Here is a 15,778-nt window from a genome sequence, read left to right as displayed (position 1 = left end):
TTGAGTAGATTGTTTGCAATAATCTTTAAAGGTGAGTGATATTGCCAAAAAATAATTTCATTATTTTTGCATTATAGTGGAAATTAAACTACCTATTTGTTTTCTTATATTGTCTACAATTGTGATATTAGATCTTAAAAGCAACTGTTGTCCTCCACCTAAAAACTACTACTACTGCTGCTGTATGTAATTATCCTGATGATTTACCAGGCTGCACTTGTTTTTATTTCTTGTATCAAACCAACAACTCTTTTACCTGAAGTCCTGACTAACAGAGTCAAAGGTTAAACGCTGCCCACCTCAGAGCGTGTGCAAACTCTGATAAACATTATTCACGAGCTGTCACCTGGGTATGATTGGCGGCTGGTTCCTCTGTGCCTCACGGGCCACTGCGAGGTTAGCTTTGATGGGACAGCTGTAGGAGAACTGTGTGGTGATGATATAAGCACAACACCTATGACCCTGAGGAGAGAAAATACTAGTACATGAGGAGGGGGGTCAGCTTAAAAATGTGGCTCCTGCTCCAGGCTCTGTCCCTGTGGAAATGAACGCACGTAAATCTGTTCTTTTGTGAGTAGAAACAGAGCAGAGAGACAGAAGGTCAGGGAGATGTTCAGGTTCATATTGGGATGTCCTTAAACCACGAGAATGTTGTTTGTATTTCCAACAAAGCATGCACTGTGGAGATAGACCATCTAATAAAAGGATATGACCCAAGCCCATTCTGAAAATATGAGCCTAGAGGTTAAGTTATTGAGCAAATAACTGCAACCCAGGCCCATAAAACATTTGAGTTTATGTTCAGTTTAAACTATTATTCGAATTAAACAATTATTGAAAACAGTGGGAAAAATATAGAATTTCGATTTATGTTTTCATGGGGATTATACATTTTAAACAGATCCAGAAGAACTGACAAAAAGACTGATGAACTGACAAACTAATACAAGAATCACATTTCAGGAGATGTTTGTACAGATCTACACTACAGGATTAGCAGCTTTTATACAGAATAATATTTGTCTGATATTTTGTGGTTTGTGGAGGAAATTATGGCATTATAAATGATATATTATATAAAGTTGCAGTCTTTGTAATTTGCCAATATCAGCTATTCAAATTGCATTTTCAGTCCTAGTGTTATGTATAAGACATTTAGATAACTGTAGCATTTAAAAAGATTATTTAACCATAAAAAAAAAAATACATTTCAAGTTCAATATAGGCTTGAGTATTTTTCTTTTATCATTTTGGTTCACTATATGGTACAATTGCTATTAGTAGTACAGTCTGCATTCTGTTACTAAGATTAAATGATCAGATGTTTATTGGAGAAAAAAGGTAACCATACAAAATGTTCTATAGTTCAGCCCATGGTGACTATTTACAGAAAGAAAATTATTGCCATTTGACACTAAACCTCTACTAACAATCCTCTTTTGTGCTTACTTTTCACTACACACTGTTCTCTTGTCCCTATGGCTAATTTCTAGTCATCACTGCACAACCTTTGCTTATATGAATGCCTCATATTTTAAGCTCTCAGTATATTTCCATGTATATTACAGCAGAAGTTTAAATACCTCAAGATCACAAGCCAGAACACTCAGTACTTTGCTCTCAAATTGTTTATCAAACACTTCCACCCTTTCAGCAAACACAATGTACATGGTATTTTTATGTTAGAGAAGATTGCTGCAGTAAAATAGTCTTTTTAATAGCTCACAAGACAACATCACCTACTGTTTTGCCTTTAATTAAAAAGCATATTTCATCACGGTTGTCAGCAGCAGGTGATTCTGTGTTGGTGGTGAGTGCTGGTGTGTTCTGCCACCACTTAGAAGACACTTAATTAAATATGGTAAGCTTCAGCAAAGTGAGCATTTGGAATCTACAGTGTTTCATGTATATTTGTTATTAAAGGTGTTGCTATTCTATACTTCGGTTGAATAAACAATGTTCTTATACTGACCACATGAGTAAAGGTACTATACCACAGTGTGAGGGCAAATTAAACATAAAATGAGCAACTATTTTCTTATAATATGAATGGCAGTGGTTTTCCAGAAGACACTCAGGAATGTAACAATATCCAAATCTCAAGATACAATATTATCAGGCTATTCATGTCACTGTACGATAGCATATTTAGTGCAGAACTGTGAAGAGACAATGGATTTGTGGAAAACTTCTCCTTTTTGAAAGCCCCGATAAGCTTTGCAAGTGCTACAATTACAGTCAAAAGGATTAAGATTTACAAAGGGTTTAATAACAGTCATTCCTTCATGTTGTCTGCACTGAAACAGAGCAAAGGATCGTGGCCTATCTTTGTAGTTCCCTCTGATTTTTAGCCTTGACTGCAACAAAACAATACTTTTACGCAAAAGAGCTTGTGATTTGATATAGCCCATGATATTATTGTCTAACTTTTGACAATACAGTTTCACTCCACTTTGTTACAGTTACATCCCTACCCACATTGGGGCTGGTAAAAAAAAAAATTGTTCCCACAGCTGCACAGGAATATTTTAATAGATGTAGCCTCTTAGAACAGAAGTCTCCAATTCAGTCTTTCATTAACACTTTTCATAAAAGTGGGGGAGTGTACTGCCCAAGGACACAACAACAGAAAACCGCCACCTAAGCCACTGGTAATAAGGTCTTAAGATTTAATTATAGTTTGTTAAAGCATAATAAACAGCTAGATAAGTAAATATTTACATTTCTAGTTGTGAATGCTCTTACCTGTCAGATGCGTGAGTCCTTTGTGGCTGAGGCCGTTGCTGTGAAGTGAAGCTGACCGGGACAGGGGGGAGCACTTTGTCGGTACAGGAACAAAAGTGGGGTCCAAATCCAAGATGAGCTGGTTCAACTGTTCAATGGATTCATCGATATCTGTGGCTAAAGATGCTAGTTCCTCATCTTGGCACGGTGACTGTTTGTTGTCTACCCCATCCTCTTGTAAGCCCCTCTGCACTGCCTCTCTGCTGCTGGACCCCCTAACAGGTGCATCAGGAGCTAAGAAAGAAGCTTCCCTTTCCTCAGTAACACTGTGATCGCCATCTAAGTCCCTTGTAACGACAGCGCTAACTACTTTCTGTTGTTGCTGGATCCAGGATTGGGTTGAATCCTTTTCACTTTGGACAGGCTGCTCCTCAGAAGACAGTGAGCACATGCTACTAGAGCTAGGCCTCTCCAAAGCAGACCGCAGTTCCTCTTCGTCATCCAAAATATCCGTCTCCCGCTCCGTGGATGAAGTTTCCCCATTTTCAGTCTGTCCTAAACCAGACTCATCACCAGTGATCCCCCCCTCACCCCCACTGGACAAAGTTAGTTCAGTCATGGCCCGCAAAGAAGACTGGGCCAGCTCCAATTCCGTAAAACAAGCTCCAAGCTTTTCAAGTTTATATGGTCGACAGTGGGAAGTCCTGGTAGGGCCCTGGGAGGCCACTGACAGACCGGAGTCACTGCTGCCAGATGGGAAACGCTCACTGCAGCTGGGAGGACTGGAAGACAGAGTGAACGGAGGGCCTTCTTTAGAGCTGGGCTTCCTCACTTTTGCATAGATCCCGCCATTCAGTGAGGAACCTGCAAAGAGAGAATGAAGATATTTGTTAGTCAAACTTCTATGGCAATTTTCTGACAATTAAAAGATGCAATACACAAGTTGCCAATCTGGGTGCCATGTTTGAGTAACCTATACTTCACACTCTACATTTGAGCCTGCCTGACTCTGTTAAAGATGCACTATGTAACTTTTCCGGTGGAAAGTCCAACATCTGCCAGTCTCCATGGAGATGTTATTGCTTATTGCTTACTTGTTCAACAAAGTATAACATTAAACCTTTCTATCATACAACTGGTGTTTTCATTGCCTTGAAAATATGCATTCTTGTTGTGAGGAGGATAAGAAGATGTTAATCTTCTTGGAGATATTCAGATAATTATAATGCCATATTGTGGGACATTCAAGGCAAAGCAATAATCTCTCTATGGAGACAAACAAGTTGCATTCTATTCACTAGACAAGTTACATAAGACATAGACCTTTAAAAACACTACTCAGATATTATCATGAAACCTTCACCAGAGAAATATCACATTTACAGTTAATGCAATGACTGAGAATAAGTGGATAGATCATTTTAAAGTTTGAAAAACACAAATCTTGATAAAATCTTTTAAGTAGGAAGAATTCATACCTGTGGGTTACAAAACACCTTAACCCACAGAGAACAATAATAATATCTCAAGACCTCAGTTACTCCATATCAGATGGTGGTAGGAACATTGATGAAGTTACAAACAAGTTAGACCTCAATATGTCTGCATGAGTAAAAATTCATTTTTAAGACATTTTCTTTTAAATAAACAACTTTCTTGCTCAATTTCAGCACAAGTAGTTCACAAGTACATTTCTGTTGTCATAATCTCGCCTTTACCTGCATCTCTTGAGTTGTGATGACAAAAATGCACGTAAGCAGCATGCTACCTGTTGGAGCAGAGCCATCACTTTAGACACACTTCTGGTTTGATAACACAGGGGCTCTTTGTGCGGTGCTGGCGGATGCATGTATATAGTTCTGTGTGTGTGTGTGTGTGTGCCTGTGTGTGTGTATGTGTGTGTGTGTCACGTAAAGGACATGTCACTCATTGAGGTCAGCTGATCACGCACAGTTTTGTTCCACTCTGACTGCACTACCAAGGTGACACTATAAAAACACCCCTATGCTAATCTCACAATGAAGGTTGCTTCTTAAAGGTGCACTGTGCTACTTTTTTGATGGAGGGCCTGCCATCATTGCTTTCCACAGTATGGCATCAAACAAATAGATCTTGTATTTTTATTTATATTCTCACAACTACAGTAAAAACATGCATTATTATAGTGAACAGGCCAAATTCTCCACAGTGAATAGGCCAAATTCTCCATAGATCTGACCTGTAACTTGGTATTGTCATGTTGCCTGCTTGTGTCCATGGTGTTAGTTAAACTAAATGCCATCCGGTAGAACATTCCAGGGAAAAACATTAACATCTACATCGAGTCAAGCAGGTAGCGGATCCTCTACCAGAAAAGTTACACAATGCTCCTTTAAGAATAGTCATATTTACTACAACAATACGTACAGTGCATACCAGAGCAGTATGTACTAGCCCCTTAGGTCCAAAGAGGCAATAAAATTCAAATACCAGACACGCATGGTAAAAACTTCACAGCTGGACACACACTAAAGCATTGAGAAGTAAATTCGTAAACATTGCTTGCTTGGGAAACAATGTAATCCCAGCTATACAAATCTTTACCATAATTCAACTTTCACTAATGCAAACTAGAAACAGGATGCTGGCTTAGAAGTCCAACAGGAGTGACAAAAAGAGGAAGGTACAATAGATGACCAGCAGAAAGGAAGCAAGGAAAAGGAGAGATAAGGATACTAAAAGTTAACCCAAAAGTTGTTCAGACCAGTTTTTGATGAATCCTCTTCTGTAGTCTAGTAATCTGACGCTGTGTTGTTCACGCTGAATACAGGCAAAGAACATTCCTTCTCTTAAGGTGCTAACAGCCCCCCTAGTGTCTCTCCCCCTGCGCACCCTTACACACTCACACAGCACTGTTTTGCCTCTCTGTCATAGCTCCGACTGTGCGCAATCTCCGCCTCCAAAATCACTTTTCAAACAGGTCTCCTCCTCTGCCTTCCCCTCTTTAGCTCGCAAATACCCCCCTCCCCTCGCTTGCATCCTGTCCCACTACACAGGTAACACAGTGGAGCGAGCACGGGAGACTTCTGTGCCTGGAGGGAATAAGGAAGGAGAAGGAATTTGTGAGGGTTTAGAGAGACAGAGGTGGATCATTCACCAGCCAGCAGGCATGAGGGGCAGGTGAGGAAGAGCTGTCGGACTTTCACAGAAAACACAAAGCACAAGAGGACCTTGAGCTGGCCAATTATGGAGCGGGGAATGTAAACATGGAGGCGGAGTTGTGTGTGTGCGTGTGTGCGTGAAAAGGGGGATGGGCATGCAACCTGCAACTTGAACCTGAAGTGAGCTTGGACGAAGATAAAGGGAAGAAGAAGGAACAGGAGATGAAATGATAGGAAGAAGTACTGTACATGTGGGAGAGTGGGCACACTGTAAAAAAAAAAAAAAGAGAGAGAAAGAAAATTATATCTACAGATTGGGTTAAAATTGTCTTGAAATATGTCTGGAAATATGTCTTGTTTTGAGAGATTTTGATTTATGTGGTTAGCTGGTTTAAAATTTGAAATAATTTGGCCTGATTTCAATATAAATATTTCTAATTTCAAAGATAAAAATATCAGGGAAGATTTATTACAGTTAATAATTCAACTAGACAGGTAAAAACTTGACAGCCTGATCATTTTGCTTTACCTAAAATCTACTCCATAAATCTAGTCAAAACTACAAAAAATTTCTGAATCCAAGTCATTTTATCTCATGGAGCTATTATTTTTGGCAGTGTAGGTTCAAAACAACATTCTTGGTTACAGAGCTAGTATGTTCATTTCAAGTGCATGCGTGAGTGCCTGTGGTTAGCATAATGGTGGCGTATGTGTGTATCTATGTGTGTTTACATGGCACGTTTGAGGCATGTCTCTTCCCAAAGATCGGTCTGTCCAAATTACATGGCTGGACAGTGCAGATTTAGCAATGGCATAAAACAGCTGGAGCACTCGCCTCAAAACCTCTGCTTAGTGTTATTGTGTGAGCTGTCTACATGTGTGTCTTTTTTGTTTATACCAAGTGAAGAGAGACGCCTGAAAAATAGTCAGCCGCCTCCCAAATATATAGGTCTGGCTTCTGTCTAGAAACCTGACTGTCATTCACCCACTCCTGAAAAAGGCATCTCAAACCACAACAGTTGTGAAGAGACTAAGACTGTGCCTACAACACTGACCATGGTTCAGACTGGATATGAAACACCAAATCAAGACAAGTGTAAACATTAAAAACTTTCAGAAAAACTCATATTGACAAATCGTGTAAGTATCAAGACTACAGTAAAATTATCCACACAAGTGCAGAAAAATCATTTGACCCTTTTTCAGTATATACAGCACTTTTTAATTTAATCACTATTTAATTATATATTCAAAACAACATAGAATAGGATAGCACTGTTTTTTCGTTATCAGCCCAATTCTAGACACTAGAGATAGACACTTCAACAACACTTCGGAAATGCATTTTACTGACATATTAACACTTCATAAAGTCCTCATTGCACAAACAGCTGCATCTGAATTTAAAAAAAAAACATCTGATAAAAGCAATTCTTTATGGCTCTAGTTGTAATTTAGAGAGAAAAATGCCTCCTTAGCGGTGCGCACTTTCTCTCTCCTCAGACATGGATTTACAGACAACAGCTGCGTGCTGCTGCTGGGCTCAATGATGCAGACAGTGGAAAAAAAAAAAAAAACGACTGTGGAGGAATAAATCCAAACGCTCCGTGAAGCTGGAATGACTCTTGTGTGAGAATTTAAACAACAGCATAACAACATTAGCTTTACAGATTCTTCTCCAACAAATCAACCACTGAAAAAACGAAGTCAAGTCTTGCCATGTTGGATAATATGCAATACCGTTTTGATTAGTGATGGGACTTTCAGCTCTTTTATGGGATCCGAATCTTTTGGATCCATACATGTCACTTAGCCGTTCAAAAAACTGTCTCTTTTAATACTTAATTATATTAGTTTGTTGTTAAAATAAGTTCCCACATTGGCTTCTCCAGTGTGGGAACCTATTTTAATAACAAGCTAATCACAGATAGAAAAGACCAAGGCTATGAAATGGTTCAAAGTGAAAGTGGGTGTGTGTTTACCCACTTAAATTTAGCATAATCCAAATAACATTTTGCACTACAATATGAATATTTAAAAAATGAACTGTTATTATGATGCCAAATATTTTGTTTTGTGTGTAGCGCTCTCATGCTCTCTCATGTTACCTGCTCTGCCTCTGTGCTGATTATTATGTTGATTCAGTGTTAATCATTAAAAATGCATAAAAATTTGAAAGAAAAAGATCTGGTTCTTTTTAAACCTGAGATTCAATTCCAACCATTCACATTAAGGAACCGTTCAAGAAAGCTGTCTCATTCAGACAGGTATGGGCCCCTTAAGAAAAAGCATGAATGTCAGGAGACCAACTCTAACTTGAGCAGGCCAAAAGTAAAAGTAAAATAACTAAGAATCATTAACTTGACATTATAACTATAAAATTCTCACAGTCACAAGCCTGAAAGGTCACCTGGCGTCTAACAGAGCCGTTTATTTATGTCCCATTGTGTCCAGTGTTTTCACATCTCTGCCTTTCCTGTTCAATCTGGGCTGATAACAGTGAGAATAGAGCCACAAACACAACAGAAAGTCAAAGAACTGCTCAGATATAAATTGTATTTTACCTGTTCCCAAACTGGAAATGTCTTGGTAGGAGTCTCGTCTGACTACAGGATCCAAAGTGTCATAGTCCACTGTCACTGAGCGTCCATTGTGCCACAGCTCTCTGCCTGATAAATAAACAACACAGCATACAATTATATTTTTATATTAATACTTTTATTTATTTCAGTGTTTCCCAATAATAGAGGAGATCTTGGCCTCTCATAGCCCACATAGTCTAAAAATAATCTGAACAAAAAAATTGGTAAAACTAATTATATGACATTATGACTGTACTGTTGTCTTAAATATAAAGAAGGAACTATATTTTATCTGTATTTAGTTATGTTTTTATCTGCAAAGCCAAAAATTCACATTATTCTCCATATACAGTACTGTATGCCGCCATAGTCACAGTATGAACTTGTGGGAAACAGTATATTTGTAAAGGGACACAGCACATTAATCATCAAACAATGCAGTTAGCTGATTTGAACTCATTTCCATTGGTACATTATATTATAACTCAATTGGTTTGCACAGTAATCTGCTAATGTGGTCTTAAAACTTCCTAACTTTTCACAAACCTTACTGTAGCCTATATAATGTAATGTTTGTAGACTGAAAAGAAAGTTTTGTTAATGTAAACATTGTGCCTGATCAAATATCTGATTCTCACTGCTATTTGCTGAAAATGTGTTATAACAGAAGTAAATCATTCATTACCTTAGATATTTTGCTGTAGAGAAAAAAGTCTTGTGGATACAGGAAGCTTGTGTCTTTGCCATGTGTAGTACAAGCGTATGTGTGTTTCCCTGTCTACAGTGTCTACAATCTGGATTCTTGTCAGATAAGTTTGTGTGATAATGTCTCAAATGACTTCCTGTTTGGGAGCTGGGCAACAGGAGCAGGGAGCAGGGCAGGCAGGAGTTTGGGACCAGCTTAACTTTGCAACACTGCCTCCTTCTGGTCTACAAAAGTACTCTACATCAAACAATGTAGGTTAACTATATTTGCTTGTACAGATTTTTTTATTTTGTAGTAAAAGGGCCCATATTCAGCTATTATTGATGTGGGGGCTGTTTTATTTTATTTTATTTATTTATTTTGACATTTTAAACTATTTATATTTTGAACTTTTTATTCCTATCATTATTTTTGCTGCTGTTGAACTGGACCTGAGTGCAGTGTTTCATTTCTGTATATTTTTATACTGGAATGACAAATAAATTCTGATTCTGATTTTGATTCTAATGTTATAATACCGTTTCCTCATCATAAACATACCTGGAGTTGTGTTTTGTTTCATTCACACATGTTTCACACACAAACCCTTAGGCTGAGATCTTCTTTCAAACTGAAAAACACTCTGATGTAATATGGTAATACAGTTAGTGCTCCACTGTGTTTTTAAACTCTATATGAGTTCACTAGTCATTTGGATAATTCACAGCCCTGGAATTGTCAATTTCTACAAAACAAAAAGAAATAAGTAGCTGTTAACTTCAAAACTACAACTGCATAACATCACAAGGGGGAACACAGCATTTTGAGCTTTGGAGATGTAGACAGACTAATAATAAAGGATTACTCAAACATCTGTAAATGAATTCCATTTTGCGTAATATAAGACCTTTATTGGAATTTGATAAAGATTACCCACCGTGATTCCTAAGAGAGCCATTTAAATTGAATTGGGTTAAACACAAATTATAAATATATAACTGAAGTTCAAATGCATTGGAGAAAGTTGGAAAATCTTCTCACATATTTTGAAATGTAGTAATTGAATCCACTATGCTTGGTTTATGGCCCAACAGATGAAACACATAGCATCTTTTGTTTTTTCTCGGTCCTGTTTTTATCTTATTCCAGAAATCTGATTGCTGGATGTCAACTATGCATTCCTACTTTACAAAATAATCGTTTAAATATGTTTTGTGTGTCTGGACCTACCTGCTATCTTCTCAGGACTATCTGAGAAGAACAACTCCACTTTTCCATTTTCTGGGAAACGGGAATCTGGAATAAAACCCCAAAAGCAGACAGTTACGTGTGCGTAGTGCTGTTTTCATGTGTACTTCACACCTGGACTGCAGAACACTGATAAGCTGCCAAGGTTAGTCCAGGTATTTGCACAGGAGGAACAGACAAGATTTATACTGTTATATCTGTTACACGTAGTTAATTCAACACAGTGGAGTTGGCCATTTGTTAAAGGAGACAGCAGCAGGTCATAAATACCTTCACTGGCACAGTCCAAGTCTGCTTTAAAGAAGGTGAGAGAGTGTCCGTGCACCAGGCCTGTGTGGAACTGCAGCCGGAACACAACCTGACGACTCGATGACCGCCAGTTTTTGTCATAGCAAACAACCTTTGAAAAACAATAAACAAAGTATTAATTAACTAGTAAAAAAAAAGTGTACTGAGTAAATCTGATAAATGTCTCTACCTTCATAACCATAACAGTGTTACATAGTCTACATTCTTGGATTATCCTGATGACAATATTCAGACAAAATTTTAGCAATCCATCAGAAATGTTCTAGCATGTACCAGAAAATGTCTTGGTTGAGATTCAAGTATTACATAAAATAGATAAGATAGATCAGTTTTATGCCATATTGCAGATGTTTATAGCCAAAGGAACATCTTCATGGAAACAAGCAGGAGGCCCACTGTCAGGATGGATGTGTTTATGGCTAAAAGTAACATATTGTGATTTTTAGGGGTGTAACAATAACCAAAATATCATGATATCATATTGTCAGAGTTCTCACTATAATATCGTGGATCATCACAATATATTGAATTACAAGTCTCTTTGCTTAAATTAAGAGTTATGGTGCAGCAATAGCTAAAAAAAAGACAGAAGGAACTACATACATAGACCATCAACCTTTGCTTCATTTCAGTGTAGACTACAAAAAGAAATAACAGCTCTAAGCACTTTTAAGTCCTAGTTCTTTGGAATAAGTTTTGTCAAGGTGTTTTAAGAGGAAAAAGTCACATATTAACAATTTTGTAAGCCTCCACAAAATATCTTAATAAATATCGTATTGTGAGATGTATATCGTGAAAATATCGTACCGAGAGATATGGATATTTTTACATCCCTAATCATGAGCTTCCACACCATATCGTGAGTTTTCCCACGATATTGCAATAAATATCATACCGTGAGCTCCATACTGTGGCGATATCATATTGTGACACTTGGATATTGTTACACCCATAGTGACTTTAAATGCCCACATTGCACTAACCCCAAATGTGAAATATGATTTGAAATAATTACCATCCAAAATGTATTCTCTGACTGATTAGTAAGTACTACAGCTCTTACCATAATGTCTCCTTTGAGCAGCTGAGCAGGCTGGAGCACAAAGTAAAGCCGGTCAATCTGGGCCGCATTGACGTGACTGAAATATAGAGAGAGAGAGACCACCTGATGATTTTATAACAGGTCACTCGTACAACAGTGAGGCCCTACTTTCATAATGACTTACTAAACAGCAGATGTGCACACCGCCTGCAGACTCTGGTAAACACGCAGAAAAAGACTGCATCCTAAAACAAATAGACAAAAGGCTAGAACTGAATAAGAATAATTGTGTATTCCTTCAAAATCTTCCATGGTTTCCCCTTTTAATATAACTCATGCATGTATAATGAGTGCATTATAAATCCCACAGCTGTTTGGGTTTGCATGAGTTTTGTTATTACTTATAATGTCAATTTAATAGCAAAAAATGCCACCTGCTCCATGGAGATGTTATTGCTTTGCCTATAATTTTCCACTGTATACAGTATGCATTACAATTGCCTGTCTTCAGCAAGCAGATGGTACTACCAGGCCATTAAAGGTCAGATCTGTGGACAGAAAATCTCATTCACAGTAAGAATGCATATTTTTGAAGTTATTTTTCAGCAGTAAAAATATGTGTAATTGAATAACTGCAAAATAGAACTGCAAATTTATCTGAATGGACACAAACATTCCCCCACCAGAAAAGCTACATAAAGCACCTTCTTTTTTCACACATTTTGGCAAAATATAAGAAATGCATAAAGATGACTAAGCTTTTGCATATACTGTTATCTTAGCACTCACCTCCATCAGGCCTTATTTTTGGCAGGCTGTGCAGGACCACGCAGAGGAGGAAGGATGGATTGGGGCACATCCTTAACCCCCCCTTGAGCATGCTCCCCAGCATCCACACATACCTGAGGGACATACACTTTATCTGAAGAGTGTCAGCTGAGGAAGCTCAAGTCATTACAGTCAGCTGACCAAGGCTGAGGTCACCCAGGGGCCATTAGTCATCGTAGACTGCTCTACGTGAGCCTGGGGAATGATCTTTGACCTTCTCTAATCAGACATACCTTTTCTGAGAGGGGGTCATCAGGGGAGCCAGTTTGTCGTGAAAGAATCTTCTCATGGCAAAGTGGTCCAAAGAAAGGTCTGCACTGAGAGAGAGGTGAGTACTCATTTGTAGTGAGTTGAAATAATGGACAACTGCTACAATAAGATGAGTCTGCATGGTTTGACAGCAGTGGATCACAAATGTGACTAGAGCTCATATGGCTCACCAGGTCAGGATAACACTATGGCTTTGGAGTTTAATATGATACAATCTAACAGACCATAAAAGCAGAATTTTTCACATCTGTTTTAGGAATTAGACCAATGAAAACACCATATTAAATGTCGGTCTTCAAGTAATTACCATGAACAGCTATTTCAACATAGGCAGTCAAATCAGATGCTAAACTTTGTGGTATTGTTTATTCCTTTATAATAGGGAGCAGTCAAATTAGATTTTCTTTTTTTTGTAATATAGACCCTGTTCAGAATACAAGCCAAGCAATGTTATGTAACCAATTTCTCGATAGCTTGTTGTTTTAGTTTGAATCACCACTGCTCTGTGACACTGGATGAACCCAAAGAACTCTTTTCTTGTAAAATGGCTTGACTCCGGGAAGTGTGGCTGCAACTAAATTGAAAGTAAATAAATTTACAGGTGGTTGACAGCAGGATCTCTGGCTGAAAATCAAACAACAGTTCCAGTTCAAAGTCTCCTCGATCACTTGTCCTGCCCTTCCCCTGAAATGGCCTCCTTTAATGTCCAACTGCAAATGTTTGTCCGCTGACTTGGGTTTACCAAAACAAAGTGCTCCTGACACCAATGAATCTAATCACCCAAAGCTCAATACATTTAGAAGGACTGCATTCAAATGTGATAAGGTGTCTATAAGGAGTGGTTGAATTAACACTGTAGATAAAGGTGGTGCAAAATATGAACATTTGTTAAGTCAGTTTTTAAGATACAGACAGAATTTAATATACAAGGACAAAGAAATTATCTTAGTGGACAATAATGAGAATGTTTCCTTTACTGTTTAAATCCATGAAAATAAGGCAGCACAATATTTTGCAAAATATTCTATTTATATCTATACTATTTTCTTTTTTTTTTTTTTTTTTTTTTTTTTTTTTTTTTTTTTTTTACAATTATCTGAATTGAATCCTGATTTTGAATATATAAATGCATGCAATGCTGATCATTATTTTTTTTTTTTTTAATCGTCCCACCCAAATAGAGACATTTATTGACATGTTTTTTCATGGGTGATAAACCACTGACCATATTTCATTCTGAATTTCAAAGTAATATGTAATATGTGTCTAATAAAGTAGTATTTAATTTTGTGGTATTACCTGGAAGACAAGTTGCTGAAGTGGATGTAGGAAGCCAGCAAGACGCCAATCAAGCCTTTCCCTCCCTGTACGTGAAGAATTAATACAGTGAACCAAATAAGTACTCCATATCATACTCAACTGTATAACAACTTACCATTATGTAATAGATAACATAGATGTATATAGCCTTATATTTTATCAACTTTATTGTTTTTTGTTCTACTGGTACATACTGAGCTAGTATAAATTCAGCCTGGAGGACCTAATTTCGCTCTCGTCTACCTCACCGCTTCTCCAGAGTTTACCTGTTCCTCAGCCTTCATCACTCACTCCCATTACTCTTACTCACCCCACCTCCTCCTTGTTCAATCAGCACCCAGCCTGACCAATTTAAACCCCCATAGCAGGCGCACGGCCACTTCAGTTTGTGCAGCGCTCCACCTCCTTCCCAGCAATCCCTTGGCCTCTCTTTTCATCGTCCCTTTCACTCTCATGATTTCATCATCCCTTTCACTTTCCTTATCCTCTCATCGTCCCTTTCACTCTCCTCATTCTCTCATTGTCCCCTTCATTCTCATTGTCTCATCGTCTCCTTAACTCTCCTCATCCTCTCATCGTCCCTTTCACTCTCCTCATTCTCTCAATGTCTCCTTCACGCTCATTGTCTCATCGTCTTCTTCACTCTCCTCATCCTCTCATCATCCCCTTCACTCTCCTCATCCTCTCATTGTCCCCTTCACTATCCTTATTCTTTCATTGTCCCTTTCACTCTCCTCATCCTCTCATCATCCCCTTCACTCTCCTCGTCTTCTCATCGTCCCCTTCACTCTCATCAACTCCTTCACTCTCCTCTGCCTCACTTCTACCACCTCCAGTGTCCAGGCCTCAGGAAGACATCTCATAAACATCATATAATCGGCCATGCCCTTCATCACAATGTCTTCTGCCAGGGTCTGAACGCTAAAGATAACTCATTCAGTAAAACTTCTAGTACTTTCTATTTGTGTCCTTGTATTTGTGTCTTCATATTTGTATAATATGCTTTTACCCAACTGTGAAGCACCAGGACATGTTTGTGATGCCTGTGCAGCCAGTTCTCCATAGCGGTGCACACGTTGATGATCTGGTCGAGATTTGGAGCCAGTTGGTCAGTCCAGCCTGTGTCCACAACCTGGTGCAATAAAATACAATCTCATTCACCAACGATTTCCCTGCCGAGCGTTACAATGTGTTACAAATATTACCTTTTGGGGCAGTCTGCTGAAAGGTTCATTTTTGTTTGAGAGATTAATAAACTGAAGAAAAAATAAGAGAGTGACTATTTTAATGCAGGCAATATGCAAGTCAAGTGCAAAGTACACTGTAAGGTTTATTATTATTTTTTTATAGGGCCTATAATATGCTCTTGTCTGATCTATGTCATACTGTTTCCTCTTTAAAAACATACCTGGAGTTGTTTTCTAATTCATTCACACGCACGTTCATTCACACAAACAATGCATAATAAGGCTGAGTTCTTCTCTCAGATGGAAAGCACTCCTTGTGATGTTAGTACAGGAAGTGCTCCACTGTGTTTTTTAAACTCCATTCACTGTCATATCACTAAAATTCATTTGGATGACTTCAGCCCTGGAATTGCCAATCTCTACTGAACTAAACGTAGCTGTTG

The 15,778-nt window shown here is 38.2% G+C and overlaps 1 protein-coding gene across 3 annotated transcripts in view; it reads right to left on the bottom strand.

Annotated features, from left to right (window-relative positions):
* si:ch211-191a24.3 (tensin-3) overlaps window positions 1–15,778 on the bottom strand; it is a 46,289-nt gene that overhangs the window by 26,783 nt on the left and 3,728 nt on the right. For 2 of the 3 annotated variants that reach the window (XM_020938113.2, XM_055164429.1), the window contains exons 3-13: window positions 15,354–15,404; window positions 15,158–15,280; window positions 14,128–14,192; window positions 12,792–12,875; window positions 12,520–12,632; window positions 11,915–11,975; window positions 11,752–11,827; window positions 10,650–10,779; window positions 10,362–10,427; window positions 8,429–8,533; window positions 2,746–3,588 (exon numbers count right to left, since the gene is read on the bottom strand). In XM_020938113.2, the coding sequence (XP_020793772.1) occupies window positions 2,746–3,588; window positions 8,429–8,533; window positions 10,362–10,427; window positions 10,650–10,779; window positions 11,752–11,827; window positions 11,915–11,975; window positions 12,520–12,632; window positions 12,792–12,875; window positions 14,128–14,192; window positions 15,158–15,280; window positions 15,354–15,404 (1,717 nt within the window). Of the gene's footprint in view, window positions 1–2,745; window positions 3,589–8,428; window positions 8,534–10,361; window positions 10,428–10,649; window positions 10,780–11,751; window positions 11,828–11,914; window positions 11,976–12,519; window positions 12,633–12,791; window positions 12,876–14,127; window positions 14,193–15,157; window positions 15,281–15,353; window positions 15,405–15,778 lie in introns of those variants that run through there. The other variant, XM_055164430.1, reaches the window with a different exon arrangement.

Source organism: Boleophthalmus pectinirostris, unplaced genomic scaffold (assembly GCF_026225935.1).
Source record: "Boleophthalmus pectinirostris isolate CB_2022bp ecotype Guang Dong unplaced genomic scaffold, ASM2622593v1 HiC_scaffold_7, whole genome shotgun sequence".
Classification (NCBI taxonomy): Eukaryota; Metazoa; Chordata; class Actinopteri; order Gobiiformes; family Gobiidae; genus Boleophthalmus; species Boleophthalmus pectinirostris.
This window is presented reverse-complemented; position numbering and strand designations above follow the sequence as displayed.